Here is a 26,305-nt window from a genome sequence, read left to right as displayed (position 1 = left end):
TCCAGGTCCATCATGTATCTCCCCAATTAGAATGCAAAATTGTGTCTCTCCTGAGATCTGAAGTTCCACAATGATGGGAACTGCTCCTCATTTGTATATGGGAGTTCTCTGAGGTTCTGTCTTCACCTGGACTTGCAGTCAGGATGACCCGGGTTCAAACTCAAACACTGACTATAGTATCTTAACCAATGACTTAAGCTCTATGGGTCTCAACGTTTCCTCACCTGAAAAATGAAAAGGTTGGACTTGACGATTTTTCAGGCTCCTTCTAGCTCTAAATCTTTGATCTATACAATGATGCAGTGCATGCTTTTTCACTGAGTTAGAGAAAGCCATTGGTGACATGCCTGCCAACTAGTCAGTAAACGTTTATTAAGCATCTGCTACAATCCAAACACTGTGCTAAGTGTCTGGGGATACAAAGAAAGGCAAAAGCATGGTACCTGCTTTCAAGGAGCTCAGAGTCTATTGGGAGGGGAGGAGGGTGTTGAGGACAACAGATAAAAACTGCACAAACAAGACATATAAAATAAAAACGGAAAAGGATCAATAGTGGAAAGGCAGTAAATTGAAAATGGCTTCTTGTAGAAAGTGGGAGGTGGAGATGCAGAGGGACAATCTTCCAGGCATGGGAAACAGCTAGAGAAAATGCCCAGGAGATGGAGCGTCTTGTCTGAAGAAGAGCAGGTTGGAGTAACAGCCAACATGCAGCTGTCATCACAATCTTCCAAAAGGACTTTCTACCTTTGATCTCTTCTGACCCTCACAACAAGAAATAACCATTTAATTATTTATGATTTAACTAAAATCAATGATTTGGATAAATACTCTTCAGATCTTCACTTCGTACATTCCTGGGAGAAAGAGTTAATACTCCAGATGACAGAGCTAAGAACCAAAAAGACCTCAGCAGCCTAGAGCATTAGGTTAAATCGAATAAGATGAAATATAATAGGGATAAATGGAGAATCTTGTACTTGGATATGAAAGACCATCTTCATAAGTCTAACATGGTGGGGGAAGGGGTGATATAGATATATAGTAGTTGCCCTGGGAGAGATTCTCAGGAGAGGTGGAGTAAGTAGACTCCAAACTCATTATGTGTGCTAATGGAATCTTGGGTGGCACTGCTTCCAGGAAGAGGCAGGTGTAATTCTATCATATACTCTCCATTTGCCTTCTCTGTTCTTGTCAGCCCTCATCTGGGTCCCTGGGTACCCTGAACACTGATAAATTAGATAATTTTTATTGCCAGGTATTGCAATAGGACCTGGGGATATAGTCATGAAGGAGAAGCTTGGGTCTCCTCACAAGGCTCATATTCTAATGAAGGAAAGCATAAGGATGTATAAATGTGTAACTTAAAAACAAAGTTAATATACACCAATGTATTCAGGAATTGATGCAGAATGAAGTGAGCAAAAACAGAATAACTTATCTCATAACACCAATATTATAAGAATGAACAGTTTTGAGCATTTTTTATACACCAATGGAGAAAGAAATGAGCAGACCCAGAACGATGGATGCATTAACAATAATACCACACAAACAAACAATTCCAGAAGACCAATGATGAAACACGATGTCCGATACAGAGAGGTGACAGACTTATGGCTGAAGAATAAGCCATATATATTTTGTATACAAACACTGAGAGATTTGTTTTGAATGATTCTTTGCATTTGTTAGAAGAAATTTCTTTTTCTTTCTTTTCAATGTGGGTGAAAGTGGATTGGAGGAAAAGAACATAGATTTCTGTTTGGGTTTTTTTAATAGAGAGGATTTTACTACAGAAGGGAAATATTGCATGTATTTTCAGATGGGATTATTGTAGTATTAATTTTACTTTAACTATTTCACTTTTTACAAGAGATCTTTCATGAAGTGACAGTCATGTAAATATCTGAAATATAAAAACAACACATATCAATAAACTTAAAAAAAATTGTTTGTGGAGGCAAGGAGAGTTCCTTGGCAATGGAAGTCTTTAAACTGAAGCTAGATGGACATTTTTCAGGAAAGCTGTACCAAGTGGACTAGCAGGCCTCCAATGTCCCTTGGAGAACCCATGGTTCTACTTAGAGAGGGCCTTTCTTCTTAAGAACCCTGCGAGGTCACTGGGGCAGTGTCATGTCCCCATTCATTGTGATCTCCTTCTCTGTCCCTTTCCCTCTCTGTACTTGAGCAGTTGATTTTTTTTCCTCCTCTCTGCACACATACACACCTGTCTTCTTCTTCATCCACATAGTGAAGGCCACAGCATAGCTCAGCACTAGGATGAAAGCTACTAGGATGCCCAGGACCTTGAACCATGGCTTCTCTGTAGGGAAAGGCTTCACAGGGACTGCAGGAGGTAAAAGTTATAAGTGAATGAAGGTGGGAGTTTTTATGGGTGAGGGACACTTGGGGATTGTGTCTAGTGAGACCTGAGAAAAATTATTTTCTATTATATTTAGTAACCAATTATTAAATTAGGATTGAGGTTTTTCCTTTCTCTTTCCTCATTCAGGGACCAGCCCTGGCAGGTCAGTCAGTCCATCTCTGAAAGATATTACTGATAGAAGATATTTCCCTAATCATCTGGGTACCTGCTCTGCCATCTTGGATGAGACCGCACCCAACTAGACATTATAAACACAGTAGAATCAAGGTGAATTCTTGCCCTTAGGAAATGAGCCCCTGTCCTTGAACCCTCCATTAGAATTTAGGGTGACCCAGCTTGTGAAGAAGAAAACCAACCAGAGTTGTCTTGGTAGAGATGGATTCCTTTGTCCAGATTGCTGGAGGCAGCTGAGTCTCTTGATCAACTAATGTGATCAACAGGAGAAGCTGAAGATTTTTGGACTAACTGCTCTTTAATATGTCTACCCCTTCATTATTTATCAATCAAGGTAGATTTTCTCCTGTCAGGGGCACCTCCTTTTCCAAAGGTGTTTAAGCATTGAACAATCTCCATGGGTTTTTTTTTTGGTTACTGAGATCACTGACCATCATTTTATTGACTATCTGCTAAACTAATTAATAAATGACTGTTAATTACCCAGAAACTCTGTGTCTCAGGATTTTCACTTGTCTCAACCCCTTCCCTGTGGAAAGGTCATCAGCATTCCATGTTCTGGAATCTTGGGAATAAACCCAGTCAACTTGAGGAAAAACACTTACCAGAATATATAACTCGCATCTTCAGGGCACTGTGCTCCACTACACAGGTATAATTTGTCTCTGTGTCCCCCAGAGGGAGCTGTAGAGTGACTTGGAGGTAGAAGGTAGCATCAGCATTGGGCAGAATGCCACTGGTCCTCTCTTGTCCCCAGACCCCCAGCTGCCCATTCTTCTCCCAGCGGAGCAGGATGGCGCGAGGGTAGAAGCCTGTGGCCACGCAGGAGAGAGTGGCATTGCCATTGAGAGGATCACGGCGAGACATAGTCGCCTCGGGTGGTACTGAGAAAACAATTCAAGAGAGAAGTAACCATGTGCCATGTCTCTTATCTGCTCTCCCTTCCTTTACCTACTCATCTACCTGCTTTCTAGTCTTCTCCCTCATATCAAGTTTTCTAAGTGGTTGTTGTTCAGTCACTTAGTCATATCTGACTCTTCATGGACGTTAGCATTTTGATACTGTCCATTAGGTTTTCTTGGCAAAGACAGTGAAGTGACTTGTCACTTCCTTCCCCAGTGGGTCACCTTTTGTTAGAACTCTCCACTATAACCTTGCCATCTTGGTTAAGCCTGCACAGAATAACTCAGAATTTCATTAAGTTATACCAGCCCTTCTGCTACGTCAGAGATCCGGGAGGGTCAAATGGTACCTGTTGGTATTTTGATTTCTTGCCAGAGCCAGAACTTAGGATCAAGTTCTCAGAGTGTTGCCTCCCTACCTTCTTCTCACACACTAGGGCTTATTTGCTGAAATTTTAAGTAATATGAATGGAGTTTTCATTGTTGGTGGTTGTTGATCATGTATTCTGAGACCAAGTCTTAAATGTGATGAGCCTACTACTATCTCTGACAGTGTGGTAAGATTAAATTTTATGATCCTATCATCTTTGTGTTGGACAAATTCAAGACTGGTACCATGAAACCTATCCTTAGAGATTAAAGAACACAGTGATGATTTGTTAACAATGGTACCAGAAGGCTCAGTGGAAGTACTGCCCTCCAGTTGGCTGCAAATGTCCCCTTCCCCCTTTTCATTTCACCTTTTACACTGACTCCCCCTCATATAACTTGACCCTCAAACTACTTCTCCATGCTGGAAGTTGTGTGCTATGTCTTGGATTGGACACAGCTGCTCATATCACTTGGATGAGTCAGGAAGTCATTAACTATAAATATTTGGTAAGATGAAAAATTACTCAACTTTAATCACTGCCCTGAAACTCAGCTCTGTATACACCTAGACGTTGCTATCTGACCTACATATGTACCCTAAGGTCACTTGGGCTCTTTTAATCACTCTGAATCAGTACCTTAAGGACCACTGAAACTGCACCCTCTTCCATGTGCTCTCTCCTCCAGTTACAACATGAGGTCCTTGATAAAAGGAATTGTTCCATTTTTCTATTTTTGTGCCTAACACTTAGCTCAATGCTTGTACCAAACCTAGAATTAGTTATTTCTCAATTTGAAATGAACTGCCAATGCTTGGAATATACTCTAATGGTCTTAGTGAAGCTAGGGTCACCTCCACACCATAGGAATATTCTCTTCACTTGAGCAAAGTCACAAAACAATACCACACATTTCTATGGAACTGATTTTTTTTTTAATGAGGAGGATGCAGAGGTATGCTGGTAAATGTATAACAACTGGCTCTCTGAAAAAAATACATTTTTAAACATTTCCCCCATGTCTTTTTAAATTTAAATTTTAAAGAGGCAATCAACCAAACAATAAATCAAACTCTGTTTTGTTGCATTTGCTGACTTCTAAAGCATAAATACTCATGTGGAAAATTTAAACAATCAGCTCTCATGAACGGGTTTGAAATGGCTGTAGCACATCCTTGGTTGGTTGTGACCTGGGCCTAGAGTCTTTGTACACCAGCTTCTGTGCAGGAGTACAAGGGTGGTGGCTTTGATGCCTGATAGGAGATGAAAGAAATGAGAACTCACCATTGCGTTTTATGCTTGTGTCCTGCAGGAGTGTTCTCATCATGTTGACACAATATTGCTTCATGTGTTGTTTCCTCAGATCTGTCCAGAAACGGCTTTCCACTAGAGACTTGATTTGTTCTGCCACAGGCCTTTTGAAAACCCAGTGGCCAACTTGATCATCTACCTCTAAGAAATCCTCCCCATCTGTGGCGATATGGATTTGGTTTGTCACCTCAACGTCCTTATCCAGCTCGCATACTGCCAAGATCTGTATTGTATGATTCTCTGTGGATGAAAATTGGGAAACAATGGGTGAGTGGGGTAAGTATTAGTCTTGGAGTCTGGAGGACCTCAGTATGAACCACAGGTCTTAAGAGTTGAAAGGGATCTGTGAAAGGAATACCCACTATGACACACTTGACCTTCTTCAAACACTTCAAAGGAGGGGAAAGCCACCACCTCTCAATGTAGCTTATTCTATGTTTGCAGGGCTTCTGTTGTTAGGCAGTTTTTCCAGACAAGACAATGGGACTCTTTGCAACATTGCTCATCATTCTGTGCTCATGGGCCAAAAAGAACAAATCCATATGATAATGCTTTAAGTGTATGAACACAGAAAACACAAATACCAAGCCTTCCCCTACACACACACACACACACACACACACACACACACACACACACACACACACACACACCAGGAGTCTTCTCCAGGATAAACACATCCAATTTACAGACCACAATATTCCAGAAGAGGTCTGACTAAGGTGGGTTAATCACCTCCCTTGTCCTGGAAACCAAGCTTCCCTAAATGAATCATTCAATTGCAGTAGTTCTTTTGGTCATCACATTATAGTGTTGATTCATATTGACCAGATAGTCTACTAAAACCCTTAGATGCTTCTGAGAACACACATTTTTCTAACCTTTTCCTCCCCCATCTTACATTTGTGAACTCAGTCTCCTGTACCCAAATGTAAAACTTTACATTTATGCCTATTGCATTGTCCTCCTTGCTGCTCCAGGAACAAGACTCTTATCTCTCAATTTTGATCATTTTCTGTAGCTGTGCCTGGAGTGTTCTCCTTTTCATCTCTACTTCTTGGACTCCATGGCTTCCTTCAAGTTCCAACTAAAATTCCATCTTTTGTGAGATGCCTTTCCCAATTCCTCTTAATTCTAGCATCTTCCTTATGTTGATAATTCCCTATTTTGCATGTATTTAGCCTGTTTGTATATATTTGTCTGATTGTCTTCTTTCCCATTATATTTTAAGATCCTTCAGGGCAGGGACTGTCAATTTCCTCTTTTTGTATCCCCAGGGCTTAGCACAGTCTGGCATATAGTAGGTGCTTAATAAATTCTTATTGACTGATTGAATTTCACCAGATTAGATCTAGTTCAAAGTTCTAGACTGTCAAGATGCTTTTAACTCCTGTCTTCGTCATGTTAATGACCCTTCTCAGGTTGGTATAATGTTCAAATTATATGACTATCATTTATACCTTTGTCTGAATAATTTTTTGAAATATTCAATATATCAGGGCCAAGTACAGTGCCTTGAGCTATTCCATTGGACAACTTCTAGCAAGATGACATGAAAATATTAACAGCTGCTCTTTGTTCATCTAGTTCTGCATGCATCTAATTGTGTTTTCATCTAATTCATTCCTCTCCATCTTTTCCCTAGAAATAATCGAGATACTCTGTCAAAAGCTTTGCTTAAATCTGAGTAATCTATAGTCACCCCATTCCCTTTAGATATTAATTCTGTAATACTGCCAAAAAAAGAAATGAAATTAGTCTTGTTCTTTTTCATCTCTTGCTACTTCTTGGTAATCATGGCATTGCTATATAGATGCTTTTCAAATAGTTAATGAACCATTCTGAAATTTTCCCATGAATCAAAGAATTATTTGCAGACTCCTGTTCTGTTCTGTTCTCTTCCTAAAATCTGGACAATATACAGCATTGTCTAATTTTACGGTCCCTATCACGTTTTCCATGACTTTTATCTATTGCTAAAAGAGACTCATCAATCATATCTGACAGCTCTTTCAGGGCCAGAAGATGCAGTTTGTCTGGGATGCTGTCATGACTTCATTAAGGGCATCTGAATGCTTCCTTACTATTTCCTTCCTTATTTTGTATGCTGACTTCCTGTTAATTTTTTTTTTTTTTTTGGTATGTCATTTCTAGTATAAATGACCTTCTCCTTTGCAGAGAAAGCAAAAGCAAAGTAAGAATTAGGCAGGGGCATATTTTTCATCAGTTATCACTGACCCATCTACCCCAGAAAAGTTCATATCCTTTCTTTTATCCTCTTTTTTTTCTTCTAATATAACTTAAACACACACACACACACACACACACACACACACACACACACACACACTTCTCATCCTTCCTTTCCTTAAAAACCTCAGGTTATTCTGACCATTATCGTCCCTACCACATATTAAAATTTTGCAAAAAATTCAATATGTATGAAGGAACAAAGATTCAGAAATAGGAAATGCCCTCTATGTATTATTATAATAAAAATAGTAATCAGTTCAGGGAGCACAAAAAAGACACAGACCAAATTAATGCTCAACAAGGAAATCTTAAACAATGATAGGGTAAAAGAACTGATTAAAGAAGTATGAGTGATTATGTAAAAGAAAATGACAATGATGAATAATATACCAAAATATCTGGAATGCAGCAAAAGAAGTGTTCAGAAGCAAAACAGGAAAGGACAGGATTAATAAATTGAATATAAATTATAAAATTAATTTTAAATTAATTAAATTTAATTTTAAAATATTTAAAATAAACACATAAGAAAAGATACTGAAAGTTAAAAAAGAAATAGATAAATTAGGAAACAAAAAAATCATAGAAGTGAAAAACAAAAGTCTGGTTCTTTGAAAAGATCTTTAAAATTTGATAAATGTTTAGACAGCCTGATTAAAAAGAAAGTGAAAAAATATATATATAGATTCACAGTCCAACAAGTTGAAATTACAACAAAACCAAAAGAAAGAGAAAAAAGTTAAATATGCAGGTATAGGCCAACAAAACTGAGAACACAACAGAAATAGAGGAATACCTTCAACCTCCCCCTCCAAACACAAACAAACGAACAAAGGACCCAGTACAGACCTCAAAAGAAGCTACTCTCAGACATACAATAGAATTGGGTGTAAAGGAGCTACCAAAAAATATTCCTGTTCTAAATGGATTTACAAACACAATCTATCAAGCTTTTAAAAAATGACTAATCCTAATATTCTACAAGTTATTCTCAAAAATTGAGAAGCAAAGCACTCTGCCACACTCTTTTTATGAGACAAATATATGCCTGATGTCTAAACCAGGAACTGATAAAAACAGAACTACAGACAACTATCGTTCATGTTTATAGATTCAAGTGTTTTAAATAAAGTTCTGTCAAACAGACTATGGTAGTTTATCCAAGAAATTGTTCATTATGATCAAGTTGTAATTATACTAGAGATGCAAGGTTGATTCAACATTAGGGAAAAATCAGCCTAACAACGTTTTAAAAATCCCAAAACCATAGGACTATCTCTATAGATATGGAAAGAGCCTTTGACCAAGCACAACACTCATTTACACTAAAAAAACCATGCAAAGGACATAGAGGGACTTTTTTAATATCATAAAAGCACCTATCTAAAATTAAAAGCAGGCACCATTTACAATGAGTAGGAGATAGCTATCATCTATCCATCTATCTTTCCATATCTATCTATCTATCCATCTGTGTCTGTCTGTCCATCTATCAACTATCTATCATCTTATATTCTCAGAAAACAGCTTTAGTCATATATTTGTTTCCTTTGTAGTAAACATAACTTTCTCTCTCCTAAGTTCTCCTACTTCCAATAGGAAATAGTAATAAAACACCACCTGTGCTGCCACACATGTCTGGTCTTCCATTTTGGGACTCAGACTTCCTTAGCAGTATCTTCTAGGTTCTTTCTAATGTTATTATTTCTACCCAAACTGGCTTCTGTTTTCCTCAAGCATGTAATTCTATTTTCTGTCTTAGTACTTTTGTCCTGGCTGTTCCCCTAGCATGGAATGTACCCCTTTCTTACCGTGGTCTTGTACAATCTCTCTCTTCCTTTAAGGTGCAGCTCACATGCCATCTTCTGAATCATTTTTTGATCCTCTCAACCACTACTACCCTGCCTCTCAAATTCCTTTGTATTTAACTTCTTTGCATATGCTTATATTTGTTCATTTTTTATGCTGCATATATTTTAATATTCACTTATATTGTCCATTAGAATGTAAGCTCCTTGTGGCGAGGGATTTTTTCATTATTTGTATCAGTGCCAAGCACAGGGGTTAGTACTTAATACTGTACTTATTGATTGATTGATCCTTAACTCATCACTCATATTGACCCCTTTTATCCAGCATGTTGTCCGATTCTTGTAATTTAGACCTTCTTGAGATCTTTTGTATATGTCTCCTTCTCTCTGCTCACATGACCACCACATTGGAGCAGATCCTCATGAATTCTCACCAGGACTATTTCAATAGCCTCTCAATTAATTAGTCAGCCTGCCTCAAATCTCTCCCTACTTCTAGTCTACCCTCCACTGAGCTGCCAAAGTGATGGGCCTAATGTATTGGACTCATCATGTCATTCAGTTACTCAATAAATTCTCATTGCTTCCTAGAACTTTCAGGATCAAATACCAAGCTGTCTTATATTTCAAGCTCTTCACAACCTGGCCATTCCTATCTTTCCAATGTCCTTATGTTGTATTTCTACTTCACATTTTACAATTCAGCTTTACTGTTCCCTGAAAAGACAGTATTTACTGTTCCTTGAACTAGACTCCATCTCTCCACTCTCTGCCTTTTACACTGGTTGTCCCTTATATCCAGAATGCCACACTTCCTGCACTCATTTCACAAGTCAGCGAAGCCATGCTTAAGATTCTTCATGCTCCCTTTCTCACTTCTACCTTCTGACTTGCCTGGCTTCCCTCAAGATTCAGCTCAAATTCCACCTTGCCTCGTCTCCTTCAAGACAATGCCAATGCCTTCCCATTGTCATTACCTCCCTTCCACTTGATATATATCTTGTACATACATAGTTGTTTGCATGCTTTCTACCCAATAGAATGAAAGCTCCTTGAGGATGGGAATTTTACCTTTCTTTGTATTCTTCCAGCACCTAGCATAGTGCCTGGCATATATTAAGTGGCTAATAAATATTTCTTTACTGACTGACTGACATCCTTCTATGCTTCATCTTCTAGATACAACTAAGAATTTCTTTGTGCCTCTATACAAGGTGTCTTAGTGCTATTTAAAGCCATTTATTGCTGCCTTGATATCCTGTATTTCTTTTTTTTTATTGCTTTCCATTCTAAGTAACATCGTTTACAAAAAGATCATTTTCTTTCTGCCTGAGAACCAAGAGAGTAAAGATGTGTTACTTTAATCCTTTTAATTTCTTTTCAAAGATGGAGACCATCTTATATGTTGTATCTATGTAAATGTTAACTCTGTAGTGGCAGAAACACAAACACCACACACTGCCTAAATCAAATACACTTACAGGTTATGGCATCATCTCCCTGATCTCAGGATCCTCTTTGAGAACAAAGGACAACAACAGCGTTATCCTATGATCCAGAATTGGTTGAAGCAAAATTCATAGTCCAGTCCAATCCAATTCATCAAACATGAACTATGCACTTTCTCTGTATTAGGTGTAAGAGATATAGAGAGGTCAAACGAGCTTTTTTAGTTGATCCTTATGACCACTTGTTGGGGAAAATTTTATGAAGCATGAGGCACGAGGTATGATTCTAATAAAGCTGACACTGTGTGTTTCATCAATATGTAGAGATCCACTTCATTGAATCCTACTTCTCTTTCCGCTGGGGTTAGGGATGGGAAGGAGAGATTTATTTGGCAGACAAAACTCAAACACAATTCTAGAACTCATGCCATAAGGATACAAGATAAAAATGCAAGTATTCAGAAATTTGTCCATATTTTGGTTCCCATTCCTTTTTTCAGGGAAGAAAGTTGCAGTGATTTCAGCCTTTGCATACTCAGTTGAAAGGTATTGAGTTGCTACCTGTATGACCTAGAGCAAGTCACTTAACTTCCCTGAGTTTCAGTTTCCTCATCTGTAAAATGACAGAGTTGGACCAGTTGACCTCTGAAGTCTATTTCAGTTCTAGATCTATTATCTTTTGGTGCTGTGGTTCATAATGATGGGAGCATTATTCAAGGAAGGGAGAGACTAGGTTAGAGATTGAGAGAAATTCAGTGAGGATTCAACTGATTTGACTTACTGTGGCTCTTGGTGTCATTCTGTGATAATAACTTGAGGGCGAATTGCAAATATATTTCATTTTCTGTAATCATTTTTATCTCATGCTTAATAAAGTCTTTCCCTAATGCCTGAGACATCCAGGATTCTTTGACCACAAATTGTTTATTTTGTTTGTCATAGCTGTACACATGCACATCGTCAATAACATGAAGTACCATATAGTCCAAGAGAGAAGTTTTTCCCACTGCAGTGAATTGATACTCATGCCTGTGGTGAGCTGCAAAACAGGATGGAAGATGAGAGCATTAAGGCTGGGGGATCAGAGTGATTGTCTCTTGAGATAATCTGTAACAGTGAAGGATATTGAGATTTCCTCATACCTACACTAGAACTGTGCCCATGGCAAGGCTGAATATGTAATTCCCTTTGATAAATTGGTTTAAATAGAGCTTGGTGCTTCATGCTACACACATTTTTGCCAACCCAAATCTTATCTTTTTGTGAGTATGTTGGGCTGCATGAATTCCAGGGGTATTAATGTGGAAAGAAAAGGAATATAGCTGAACTATGGGAGTGATAAAGGAAGAAGTGTAGCCAACATACAGAATATGACCCCATACTGGGGTCATACTGAATCAGTGCATTTAAGTTGGAGAGGAAATACTGGTGTAGATAAGACTCTCCCACCAAATTTCTGCAGATACAGAGTAATACAGTCTAAGGTGAGAAAAGAAAGGAGTCTGGGAGTACTTAGTGCAATGAGTTCACATACTTTGTAGGACTGCTTGTTTTCCAAGGCTTTTTTCCACATGGGTGTGTTCCTGTGCTCTGTGGGTTCTGAGTCCCTCTGAAAAGAAAACAATAGGAATTTCTCTTATTAGCTTTTTCTCCAAATAGTTCAAGAGCTTGTCACTGGCTTGCTAAATTGTCTTAAGATCTAAACATACATGGCCCTCTAAGCCTTTGACAAGCTGTAACTTTAGTGAAATTTAAGATCTTTCCCCACCCATTAATAGGCCTTATATGGAGCCCATTAAGGGAAACTTGCTTAGAGGAGGCTTTCACATCTTTTGCTAATTTCTAATTAGGCAGCAAGTCACAAGGGGTGTGATGCCTTCTGGCTTTGAGAAGAGTATATACGTGTACACACACACATATATATATATACATATACATATATATATATACATATATATATAAGTATAGGGTGAGGTTTTGCTTTGGGGGCTCACTTATGAGAAGGGTCTTGTAATTCCCTGGTTGAGACTCTGAGTGGCCATATGTTCAGAGCTCCCCAACTGCTCGGATGTAAAGGCACTCTAGATCCAGGGATGTATATAAAGTGTATGGCAACATTGCTTTGATTCCCTCAGTAGAGCTCTGTCTGTTGGTCTTTATTTCTCTGCTTATATTTTCTCTGTATTTCCTCTGTTTATATTTTCTCTGAAGTTCAGGATGTTGACTTTTTTCCTGAACAAGTGAATGTAATTAAAAAAGATTGTTGACCCCTTAAACAGCTATCTTTCCTAGCAAAGCAGATCTAAGAACCTGAGATGAAAGAACTGTGCTAGCAGCCATTCTGGGTATGCCAGTGTGATTGCTTTTATACATGCCAGCTGTGTTGTTTTTCATGATCTCCAAAGGATGCATAATTATGGGTTTTATCAAGAAGTCATTAAATAAAGAGGGATTTAAAGTCTGAGAAATCAGCCATCTGGTTCTTTCATCTCCTATATGTTATCCTGAAGAAAATCACTTTTTCAAGACCTTGGTTTCTTCATATGTAAAATGAGTCTAAAGGGATCTGTAGGGTTCTCCAAACCAAATTCTATGCTCCTATATGATTGTTGAAACTACTTCCAAGTGTAGATTCTATTGTAACCAGGGGTTGAGCAGGGCATATGCAAAGTGGAGCTTACTGATTCCATCCAAGCCCCCATATGCTAGCTTCCTCAAACTGCCTGACTTCTCACTTCCTTAATCCACTCAGCTTCCATGGCCTACTTCTTCAATCCAACTAAATTTCATACAGAGGTGGACCTAGTCTTGATCTTGTCATGAATTTGGAAGTTCCATAATCTTTTCTCATTCCATTTACAGTCACTAAATTTCTTTTTCCTCACTATGAACTCCATTCTCTTTATTTCTCAGTTCTTTTGAAGGCCATCAGTATTGACTGAATATACTTTCCTGGGATGCAGTACATCCATACACTGATCATACTTTCCTCCCTGCCCTATCTTGACCCTTTGATGAACTAGTTCAATGTCATGCTATCTTTTAACCTAGAATTTTCTTCCCTCTCATTCTATCACCTATCACACCTTGTTGCAGCCCAACTTTGGTTTACTCTCACCATCTACTTTCATTATTTCTAGTCACATGCTTCTAAAATAACAAAGCTACACTCATTGTATCCACTATAAATTTGTTACCTGATCTTGCCTAGGTCCTTACATTAGCAAATCAATCCTGCTACTCATCCATAATTGATTTGCCATCCCAACCTCTACACCAGTTGTTCCAAATGGATCTCTCCTCAAGCTTCCCATGAGAACTCTTCCCCTTCCATTCAGATGGGGACCTTACCATGAACTTGACTAAAAATAATGAATTTGAGCACTCTTTTCCCTCATCTTATCTCACACCAACCTCAGATGTCTTTCCCCATTATCACTATCTTTCAGTCCTGACTAGGAGAAAGAGGTATCCCTTCAAAGAGCTTGTCAAGGTCAACAGTTCTACATGTACCCTTAATTTCACCTCTTCATCTCTTCTCCAGAAGATTGTCCTAATGATCATCGCTACTTTCTCTCTAATCTTGTCATTCCTTATCTACTGATTCCTTCTCTGCTGCCTACTAATACATCTATATTTCCCCTGTCCATTAAAAAAAATCCTCACTTGATTGATTCATTGTTTTTTTATTTTTAAGTTCATTATTTAATTTAACATCTTTTCTTTTTAAATTTTGAGTTCCAAATTCTTTCCATCCCTCCCACCTTTCCCTCATCCCACTGAGAAGACAAAAAGTATATACAAATAATGGATGTGAAATCATGTAAAACATTTTTTCCATATTTTTAAAAAACAAGAGAAAGAAAGAAAGGAAGAAAGGAAGGAAGGAAGGAAGGAAGGAAGGAAGGAAGGAAGGAAGGAAGGAAGGGAAGAAAGAAAGAAAGAAAGAAAGAAAGAAAGAAAGAAAGAAAGAAAGAAAGAAAGAAAGAAAGAAAGAAAGAAAGAAAGAAAGAAAGAAAGAAAGAAAAAGAAAGAAGGAAGGAAGGAAGGAAGGAAGGAAGGAAGGAAGGAAGGAAGGAAAGAAGGAAAGAAAGAAAGAAGGAAAGAAAGAAGGAAAAAAGAAAGAAAAAGAAAAAATTATACTTCAATTTACACTCACAGTTTATCAGTTCTCTTTCTGGAAGTGGATAGCATTTTTCATCATGAAACCTTTGAAATTGTCTTGGTTCATTGTATTTATCAGCATCTTTCACAGGTGATCATCATGGCAACGTTGTCATTACAGCACACAAAGATTTTCTGATTCTTCTCACTTCACTTTCCATCAGTCCATGTAAGTCTTGCTATGTTGCTTATTTTCTGAAACCACCACCCCTGTCATTTTCTTTTGTAGCACAATAGTACTCCATTACAATCAAATGCCACAGCTTGTTCAGCCATTCCCCAACTAATAAGTCTCTCCTCAATTTCTAATTCTTTGCCAGCACAAAAATAACTGCTATTAATATTTTTGTACACATCACTCTCTTTCTTTTTTCTTTGATCTCTTTGGGATACAGACCTAGTGGTGGTATTGCTAGGTCAAAAGGCATGGAAAGTTTTATAGCCCTTTAGGCATAGTTCCAAATTGTTCTACAAAATGACTGAGTCAGCTCACAACTCCACCAATAGTTTATTAGACCTATTTACCCATGTCTCTTCCAGCATTTGCCATTTATGACAGGTGTAAAGTGGTAACTCAGAGTCATTTTGTGTTTCTCTAACCAATAGTGATTTGGAGCATTTTTTTTCATATGACTACAGACAGTTTTGGTTTCTTTTCCTAAAAACTGCCTGTTCATATCCTTTGGCCATTTATGTATTGAGGAATGGCTTTTATTTTCATAAATTTAATAGTCCTTCTTGTACAAAATTAATCATTTGGAAATGTTTTACATGTTTGCATATATCTGGTGCTTCAGGGAGGAAAGAAGTAAAGAAGGGACGGATACAATCTGGAACTCAAAATTTTTTTAAAATGTTTAAAAATTGTTTTAATGTAATTGGGGAAAATACGTTGAATTTAAAATTTAGCTCAACTTCCTACATATTTGAGAAATGATGCCTTTATCAATTTGCCCTTAATTGTTTTAATATTACTTCACTGTCTATGATAACTTTTAGTAACTTTTTTTGTTTCCCTGATTCTGTCTTTTCATTTGGCATATTTTGGCTTTTCCTTTGTCTGATTGTGAATGCTACCCCTGCCTTTTTTATTTCAGGTGAAGGGTAATATATTCAATCCATTCATTCTTACTAACTATCATTTTATACCTCTTTTTCTTTCATAGTTAAATTTCATGAGAAATTTAGGTTCTCCATTTTCTCTCCCAATTTTTTTAGACCTCTGCAATCTATCTTCTGACCTCATTATTGCAGTGAAATTGTTCTCATGAAGTTACCAAAAATTTCTTAGTTGCTTAATATAACGTTTTCTTCTCATTTCTCATTCTTCTTCAGCTCTCTGCATCATCTGACACCTTTGATCATCTTTCTTTACTGGATAATCTCTCCTCTTTCAGCTTTCTTGAAGTTGCTCTCTTTTACCTATTCAGCCTCTCTTCTTTACTCTCCTGTGCTGCCCATGATCATACAGGTTGAGCATGAGTGGCAAGATTTGAACTTGGGTCTTTGACTCCAGAGCCAGAATTTGTACCACTCTAGGACACTTTAAAAATGAAAATATTTACAACACAAACCCAAATGATTTCTTTCAAGTAGCAGTGACGCACTGACTAAAAGCCAGAGGAAACTTATTACCTCATTTACATGAAACCCAGGTATGAGTTCATACAACACAAACACACACAGAGACCAGAACTGAAACCAGGTCACTTAGAATGACAAAAAAAAGTGACTCAATTGTGTAAGAATTTTGGGATGGCCAAAAGTCCAAAAATTTTCAATGAGTATAAGTCCATAATTTTCTTTATGAACTCTTTCCCAGGTATCATGAGAAGCGCAATACCTTGCACATAAATATCAGTGTTCGATATGTGTTTCTTGACAAAATTGAATTGAAGGAGCTAAGTATCCTAGGATATCCAGGAACTCTATGGAAATTTAAAATGGCTTTGTAACTTTATTGGGAAGAGAAGAAAAATCAAAGATCCCACAAAACCCAGAATAGTTTCAATGATTAAAACAATTGAAGGAACTCCAATTTGTCTTTGCTTTCATTTTCTCTAGCAAGGAGGGTGATCTTTAGATAGGAAACTACAGAACAAGCACTGCAAATAAGCCACCAAAATCCAAGATAAGAGGGAGGTGGCAAGAGGACATTTGATTGTTTCCAATGAGTTTCAATTGCCATATCTGGCTATTGAAAAAAATTCCAAGAATCATCACTGATCTGATGCCTGCAATCTTGGGTATCATGCAGAATACGCAGGGAATTGAAGAATTAGAGAGATATATGTGTATAGGTAACACATATAATGTGTATGTGTATATGCGTGTGTATATGCGTGTGTATATGGATATGTATGTATTCTGATTTTCTGAAGGGGGAAGAAAATGGATCCTTCCATCTATAGTCTGAAGAGCTTCAGTTCAATTAGTAGCAGAAATTCTAGGATATGTTATTGGAGGGATAGTTTCTAAATAGAAATGGAGGTAATAATCACTACAAATCAGCATGGGTGCAGCAAATATACCCCATGGAAAATTAAATCCATTTAATTTTGGCCAATAGATAAAGAGAGTGTTATAGACATTCAGCAAGGAATTCAGCAAGGTATTTAACAAACCTTCCATGATATCTCTGTAGATGAAATGAAGGAATGACTATTAGACATTTAGATGGATTCAAATATGGTTGAAGAGAAATTCAAAGAATTCTGATTAATTGCTCAGGATCAATGTGGAGGGGCATCTTTGGTAGATTATCCCAAGACTGCTTGGCCCTCTTCTAATCATTTTTGTCATGATTTATACAATTGTAGAGAACGTTTCTATGAAATTTGAAGATGATAGGAAATTAGATGAGACTGATAACACATCAGATGATAGTGTTAGAATCCAACATGATGTTAATAGGTTACAACAATAGGTTGATTTCAAATTGATATTTTAAATTGCATACATGTCTTGGAAGATTGTGGGAGCTGCCTCTTGGGGCAACTGGCACCATGATATAGTTCCTTTGGGCTGTGATCCAATGTTAAATTAATAGGTGGATCCAGCTGAGTAGAACTGTCTCTAGGTTCTTTAGTTACCCTCTATTACCTAAGATTCCCAAAATTAGGCAGTAAATTGGTAACCTCCAGGTTCATTTCCACCTCCATATTTGCCACTTGTCATTTTCATCTTTGAAGGTATTCAAACACATTTCATGGAAAATTTTTAGAATGTCATGTTGTCTAATAGTTCAAATTTTTTGTATGAGACAACTTTCTACTAGGCCACCATCTTGAATATAATGGGATATTTACTGGTTCCTTCTCTGATGCCTAAAAACATATCTATGTCTCTCCTATTATCTAAAAATATTAATCTTACTTAATCCTACCATCCCTGCTGGCTATTGTTGTAACTTCTCTCCCCTTCTGACCTAACTCCTTGAGAAAACCATCTACACTTGCTAACTACACTTCGTCTCTTCTCACTTGATTTTCTTCTGTTTATAGTCTGGCTCTCAACTTCATTATTCCATTGAAAACTGCTCTCTCCAAAGTCACCAATGGTCTCTTAATTGCCAAACCAAGTGGCCTCTTTTCAGTTATCTTCCTTCTTGACTTTTCTTTGACACTGTTGATCACCATTTCCTTCCAAATCCTCTCTCATCTCTAGTTTTTCATGCACTTATTTCCTGGTTTTCCTCTTACCTGTCTGACCACTCCTCAGTTGCTTTTGTTGGATCTTCATCCAAGTCATGCTAACTAACCATGGTTTTCCCCTTAAGCCCTGCTCTGGTTCCTCTTCTCTTCTCTTCTTACTCTATACTATCTCTCTTGATGATCTCATCAATTCTCTGATGTTTGTTATAATTTCTCTGTAGAAGGATTCCTTGATCTATACCTCCAGTCAGAATTTTTCATCATCGCTTGCCACACTCTATCTCCTAGGATTGTTGTGAGCATAAAATAGATAATAATTTTTAAAGCACTTAGCACGGTGACTGGCACATAGTAAGCATTATATAAATGTTAGCTATTATTATCATTAATTATATTGTCAGCTAAGGTTTTTGTACCATTTGTCTTTTTTTAATGGTTATTCTTTGTCACTAAAGAACATTCAAACTTGAGTAGGCTGAGGAATTACTATTATAAAAACAAAATGTCATCGATAAATTTTTTAAAATATGAATAGCTTTGATGAACTTCAATGCTGATATCAGTTCAAAATATCTTATGGCAGATAAATACAGTTAATGTCCTCTCACGCTGCCTGAATAGGAACTTTGTATCTAGAACTAGGGAGATGACCTGTAATTCTTTCTCCTGAACAAAGAGAAGAGAGCTAAAGTGATCTATCTATGCCTGGGTCAAGGTAAGTGGGGGGCTAGTCTACTGCAACAGAGTAGACATGGTGGCTGAAATAGGTAGATTGAGCAGTGGCTAGTGCACTGGTCCCAAAGTCAGGAGAGCTTGAGTTCAAATCTGGTCTCAGATAATTATTAGCTTTGTGCCCCTGGGCAGAGTCACTTCACCCTGTTCTATAAAATGAGCAGAAGAAAATGGCAAGCCACTCCAGTATCTTTGCCAAAAAAAACTCAAATGGAGTCATAAAGAGTTGGACATGACTGAAATGACTGAACAACAATATTACTAAGCCCAAGGATTAGTCAAGGGGGTCTAGGATTAATAAAGAAGTGAATACACAAGAAAATGATCAGGCCCATTTAGACAGTGACTCCTTCTTGATGATCTTTGTTTCTCACAAGATCACTTATAGATCTCCATTGTCTCTGGTCACAATTACATCAGAGCCCCTAGCTAGCATCTGAGGGTTTGGTCCTGGGCTGAGGAACGCTAGCAAAATAAGAGTGATCTCTCCCAGGGATGCCATGGCAAACATGGCAAACCCCAAATTATTTCTGTTTCCTAAGAAATCTTTGCTGGCTCCCACTTCTCCTTTTTATGGGGCTGGTGACTTGACCTTCAACTCCAGTCTAAAGACTGATGAAAATGTAGTGAATTCTTCCCTAACTGTAAAGAATTACTCTGACTTTTCCATCAGAAGAGATTGATTTTAACTACTAAGAATCTTAAAACACCATCAGCTAGAATGGGTGACCTTTTCTATGTGATACCCGAAATTCCCTTTGTCTGTCTAGTATTTATGGGATCCCCAACACAAATGCTGCTTACTCTTTGATTTACCCCAGGCTCCAAAGAAGCACTTTCTTTTAGGTCTAACTTGCTCAATCCCTGACTTCATAATAGTGTAAAAAAGGAATGAATGATCTATTCAACAAAAGCTGAACAAAACTAAAAAATAAGTATGATGATTGAGATGATGATTATATAGCTATAAATATAGGTATGGAATTAAGTTCCCAGTTTAGCAACCAATAAAATTTTTGCCCATTAGACTCCACTACCTTAAAGATCCTTTCTATGTGCCTTTTTGTTTTTTTCTCCTCCGCTCTCATTTTAAAGCCTCTCCAAGGATTGCTCTCTTCCTTCCTCCCTATTCCTTCAAGGACATTGGCATTCTTCTGAAAAATGTGTCTGTTTAACTCCACTTGGTTAGGATTAGTCAGCCAGTCCACAAGCATTTATTAAACACTTTATACTAGACATTGCACTAAATGCTGGGGAAACAAAGAAAGGTTCAAATAGCCCATGCCTTCAAGGAGCTCATACTAGAAGAGATTATAGTGGATCCTAAGGTAATTGATGGGGAGACATTAGAGTTCACAGGGGGACTGGAAATAGAAAGAGCTTTTTGTATACAGGGTTTTGTTGGTCTTTTTAATCAGCTTCATAGTTTTCCCCAGATCCTTCCTCCTTTCCAAGCCATTGTATATAACAAATAATATTTTTAAAAAATGAAGGAATAATCAGCACAACTCATAATTACATTGAAAAAAATCAAAAAATATATACAGTATGAAACACCTGGGGATCTTCCACCTCCGTGAAGGGGTGGCTTTGGAATATCCTCTCACAACTCTTCTTTCAAGACATTCAATCTTACAAAGAAACTTACATGTCAAAAAGAGGTATTTAAGTTGGATCCTGAGTCATTTCGGAATCATTGCCAGCTCTGTCAGATATTTTCATTTATGTCCTCATTTGTCTGTCTCTGTTTTTATATCTTACTCCTCTATCATACAAGGGCGCAGAGGCTATGTCTACCTTATCAAATACATCCTTTAAAATGAGAGGCCCTCCTTCTCTTAGCCCACCCTCCCACCCTGTCCCCTTAGACTCACCTATCTGGTCTCCCTCCAAAGCAAACACACCTAACATAAGCAGCCAGGATGTAAATGATCCTTTCCTCCTTCTCTGGTTCTCCATTTTTATTCTGTAGGCAGATTCTTCATCTCTTTAACAGGTTTCAACTTGATCTCACCTCAGGAAAGAGAACATTCCCTAAAGCCTGTACCATTGGCAGTTCCCCAAAATGAAATGAAGTCCCTGTATACATAATGACTCTCTATCTCTTATCCATACCCATGCTGGGATTGGTGTGCTAAGACTCTGTCTTCCTATCATTGCCTTCTAGAATGTCTGTCACCAGGCAGAATCTGCTCTTGATTGGTAGATATGAGTGAGCCTGTGGGTGACCACAAGAAACTCTAGAGTATAATCACTTTCAGGTGTTGTTGGGGAGGCCCAGATCAGCGACTGGGGAAAGCGGAGACTGGCACAATGTCGTTCACACAGCTAGCATTTGTAAATGTCAATAAAATTCAACTGATGGAAGCGAGCACTAAGATTAATGGAGAAGAAAAGAGCACACCCTCAAGGAGTCCACAATAGGATAAAGGAGTATAGTTCCAGTCCCAAGGGACACACAGGTTGAATGAATGAACAAATAAATTAAAGGACATTTATTAATTACTTACCATGTGGAAAACTCTGTGTTAAGTACTGAGGCTATAAATAGAAACACAAGACACTTCCTACTCTCAACAGCTAACATTCTGATAGGGGAGACAATACATGCTGGAAGTTTCGGTGGTGAGTTAGATGGAAAGGCCCTGAGATTCTTAGGAGTTGGTAGTGAAGCAGATGGTAACACACTCTCTTTAATATCATCCCCATGGACAAAGTCACAGTTATTTCTGATGTGAAGCCATTTGACAATGTCAAGGACTTTGGAGATTCTCCAGTCGTCAGTATTTAGCCAGTAATTCAGTCAAAAAGCAAGTACTTACCACGTACCAGGTACCATGCTGAAAACCTGGGATACAAAGAAAGGAAAAAGAAACAGTACCTACCCTCAAGTAGCTTGCATTTGAATGGGGAAGACATCATGTGAATGACTCGGTTTACAAAATAGAAAAGAGGAAGCATGAACAGCTGGGGGATTCAGACAGGCTTCTTACCAAAGTAGGACTGGAGTTGAATCTTGCAGATCAGGGAAATCGAGGGATTGAGATGAGGGTGAAGAGTATCTTAGGTCTGCAGGACAGCCAGGACAAAGGCTCAGAGATAGGATATGGGGTGTTGTATATGAGAAATTTAAAGTAGTTTAGTAGGGCTAGATCATAGAGTGGGATGGGGAATAAAGTGTGAGACAACCAGAAGGGTAGGAATGGGTCAGATTGTAAAGAGCTTCAAATGCCAAATAAAAGAGCTTATACTGGATCTTAGAGGTTGTATGGCTTGTCCTTTGTTGTCAAAGAGGACTGTGATATCAGGGAGATGATGATATGAAATACAATTGATTTTGATTTGAGGGAGGGAGGGCTGGGCAAGATCACCAGCCTCATTTTCTCCTCCACAGCCATTTTGGTCCAGTGGCCAGATATTAATCAGGACGACTGGTGATGACCCAGGATTCAATGAGAGACCTTGGTCCTTTTAAGCTAAGGTCTTTTCAGGTTCTCACTTTGAGTGAGGTAACGCTCACTCAGTGAATAGACCTCTTTAAGAAATGAGTCAAGGGACAGTCCCTTTAATAAAAAGAAATCAAAGTGGGAGGGGAAGACCCTCAGGGTTGCCAGCCAAAAGAGAAAAACAGTAACTATTTACATTCACTCTGAGCCAGTAGGGTCCAAAAAAATAACCATTAAAAGTGGTGCTTGTCCAATCCATGAGATCCAGAGTGAATTGGGTTTAATTAATTAAATATCTGTTGAATAAAAAAAAAGGTAAATGCTTCTGATCTTTATCCCAGGACACATCTACTCCCCATTAGACAGCTCCATTAGAGCTCTCCCCTGAGGCCAGGGCACTGTCATTTTATTCCAATCAGGAATATTTCCCTTTTAATACCATCAGCAAGATTTCCTGCTAGTCCATCCTCCTGGTCACCTAGACTTTGTTCTTATTTAACTGAGGTATTATCCAGCAAAAAAAAAAAAAAAAAAAAGAATCAATACTTCTACCCTTATGGCTAAGTACTAAACAAGAAAACCATCAGTTATGAAAAAGGCAGCTATTGGCATGCACAGAAAGAAACTTCAGCTACAAAGAAAGAGACTCGCGCTCTGAACTGCTCTCTCCACCATGGCAAGGTGCCGAATATTCACCTGCAGAAAGCACCTCCAGCACAGGTGACTAAGACAAGCAAATCCGCCCTGCACATCACGCATTTCTGCTCACAGCATCTCACTATGTTGTAATAAATGGGGAGACACTAGAGCTGGCTGGGGAACTGGAAATGGAAGCTATAATATGGTCAGATTTACATGGTAGAAAAATCTCATCAGCAATTAAGTGAAGGATGAATTGGAATGGGAGGAGACTTGAAGAGAGGAAACAAATTAAATTGCTATTTAGATAGTCTAGCAAAAGGCGTGTGCTAGGGTGCTGCCCATGTGAGTGGAGAGAAGACACGAATATTTGAAAAAGTACCATCTACTTCTAAGTCTTATCCTTGGTAAACCAATAGTAGGGGATCTAACAGCAAAGGTACAGATGAGGCAGTGACCAGAATAATGTGGCAGTGTTCAGGCTCACAAGCCCTATGCCCAAAGGCTTGGGAGGTGCTTAGCATTCTAATGAGATGCTAGAGAGGGCCCTGAAAATCCAGCACTCTGAACATCAAAGATCCTGGGGTGAGTTTTACTCTAAGAGATGGAGGTCAACACAAAAACCCAGAGGACCCAGGTCAAAACAAAGTAGAACTGACCACTGTACTGTGACATGTAAAAGATTTGAGAGATAGAGTTTCTGGGGAATTAATCATCTTATTAGTGGTAATATGTTATCAATAAAAGGATGGTCATTTGTCTGTCTCTCTTAGAACAAGACTCATGGAAATCATTCAATGCTTATGTACTCTTGGAAAAGGAGGTATTCCTAAGGATGGAAATCAACTCTGATTGGCTAACGATTAAGGAAAAGTGAGCCTATTCTAATGAAGGTCTGGAGTATGTGATTCTGATCACCTGGTTTTGATCAAAGAGAATTATCTGTATCCATATCACCTGTTGACAAAAGGGAGAATCCACATTATCTCAGACCTGTCAGAGTAAGGTACAATGGGCTGGAATCCATCAATTCACCTAACTTTAACTTTTGAACAGATCTGAATTCTTCCTTATCAATATTAGTTCTGTAATTTAAAAAGCTACCTGAGTAAGCTACAGGGACTGATTTTCTAATGAGGAAATAGAAGAGGGGAAAAACCTAATTCAATATTTAGTTATTAAATGCAAGTAATAAATAATCATTTCTCTCAGTACCCAAAAGTGCAGCTGGGAATGGAGCCTGGGTTTAATACAAAGCCCTAGTTTGGATATTAAAGCTTGAGAAAAGAGAAAATCAAACCCTGAGCAGTATCAAAAGTTGCCACAAATTTAGGAGGGAGTGTGTGTGTTTGTCCTTCGTTGCCTAAGAAAGCCATGCCATCGGAGAAATGATGACATGACTTGCATTGGACTTTGTTTTGAGTGAGGGAGGGCTCTGCAGGTTACCAGTCTCACTTCTCCTCCAGAGCCATCTGAATCCATTGACCAGATATTCATCAGAATGACTGGAGATGACCCAGGATGAGGCAATTGGGGTTAAGTGAGTTTTCCAAAGTCACACAGCTATTGAGTGTCAAGTGTCTGAGGTGAGACTTGAACTCAGTTCCTCCCGACTCCTAGCACTGGTGCTCTATCCACTGCACCATCTAACTACCCTCTAGGAGGGAATAATTCTATGAAAAAGGAGAGAGTAATTCTATAACTGTAAGCATAGACTCAAAGGGAAAAAATAGATTTTCTCTAAGTACTACATGAATATCTAGACTTGCTTGAAAGAAGCAACAAAAGAAAAGTCACAGTAATGTCAAAGCCACAATTCAGAGCTCCCACATGAAAGAAAATATGTAAACCATCCAAAAGAAGTAGTTCAAGTACCAAGGAATTAGCCAGGATCATCCAAAACCTGGCAACTTCTGTCATAAATAACAGGAGATCTTGGAATTTACTCTTTCAAAATGAAAAAAAAAAAGATGCTTACAAACAAAAATAACCTGAAAAGCTGCGTACAATGACATGACATTGGTTGCAGGAGGGACATTCTTATTTGCAAAAGTTCTTAACCTAGGATGTAGTTTCAAGTGGGACTTGAGTGAGAAAAGTGACATTTTTTTCACTAATTTTTAACTGAATTTAAAAATTTCTTTCAATTATGAATGTAAATTGTAAACATTCCATTCAGAAGGCTTTCTGCAGACTGCCAATAGGATTTGTTGCAATAAAAAATTAGGAACTCCTGGAATAGAAGACTTTTAAGAATTTCTGATGGAAAGATTAGAGCTGAGTAGGGACTTTGAAATGCAAATATGAGTCAAGAGAAACCCAGAATGGTAAATTCATTTGAGAAATTGGAAGAGACTATATGCTGATAATAGTGCTAGCATTTAATGGGGAATGTGTTGCTTTAGAATTTAAATATCTTTAAAGAGTATTAGAGAGGTTAAGAAAAGTAGAGGTCTTGAGGGTGGATTTATTCTGTTCCTAGGGGAAACAAGAAGGAAGAATAAAAAGAAGATATTTGTGTATAAAGGAGAAAGAAGGGGGTCAACTTGCAATTTTTTATTATTGGAGAGTGTGAGAAGAGTATACAAACTCGGAGAAGAAATAGGGAGGAAAGATATCAAATGAACCCCATTCTTATTTGCAACAGATAAAGCAGAAGTGAACGCAGGCACAGACAAACTCTACAGGGAAAAAGGGAGCAAGATTAAGAGGGAATATAATCCTGGGGAGGGAATAGTCATAAAACAAAGTTCCTGAGCCTGAAGAGTCATTTAAAGGGGAAGGAAAGTTAAGATGATGAGACAAGGCAAAATGACATAGAATCTAAGGGAATGCCTATTGGTTGGCTAATGGCTAATCCAGCGGTGGTGTATGAATGTAATAGAATATATTTATATGGAAAATAATGAGTGGTTAACTCATGACCAGCAGAGATGACTGCAGAGAATCTGAGGCAGCATGAACAGATGCAGAGTGAAAAGAGAAGAATGAGGTTAATTTACACAAGGACAGCAA

The 26,305-nt window shown here is 38.1% G+C and overlaps 1 protein-coding gene across 1 annotated transcript; it reads right to left on the bottom strand.

Annotated features, from left to right (window-relative positions):
• Positions 1 to 1,753: 1,753 nt before the first annotated feature.
• On the bottom strand, positions 1,754 to 21,319 carry LOC140528686 (HLA class I histocompatibility antigen, alpha chain F-like). The gene is made up of 6 exons (XM_072646751.1): positions 21,080 to 21,319; positions 12,191 to 12,265; positions 11,438 to 11,695; positions 5,118 to 5,384; positions 3,166 to 3,444; positions 1,754 to 2,347 (listed from the first exon to the last, which is right to left on the bottom strand). The coding sequence occupies exons 1-6, from the start codon at positions 21,162 to 21,164 to the stop codon at positions 2,118 to 2,120; spliced, it is 1,194 nt and encodes a 397-aa protein (XP_072502852.1). The 5' UTR covers positions 21,165 to 21,319; the 3' UTR covers positions 1,754 to 2,117.
• Between the last annotated feature and the right edge of the window lie 4,986 nt (positions 21,320 to 26,305).

This window comes from Notamacropus eugenii, chromosome 1, assembly GCF_028372415.1.
Source record: "Notamacropus eugenii isolate mMacEug1 chromosome 1, mMacEug1.pri_v2, whole genome shotgun sequence".
NCBI classification, from domain to species: Eukaryota; Metazoa; Chordata; class Mammalia; order Diprotodontia; family Macropodidae; genus Notamacropus; species Notamacropus eugenii.
Note: the sequence above shows the minus strand (reverse complement) of the source record. Positions and strands in the feature narration are given on the sequence as shown.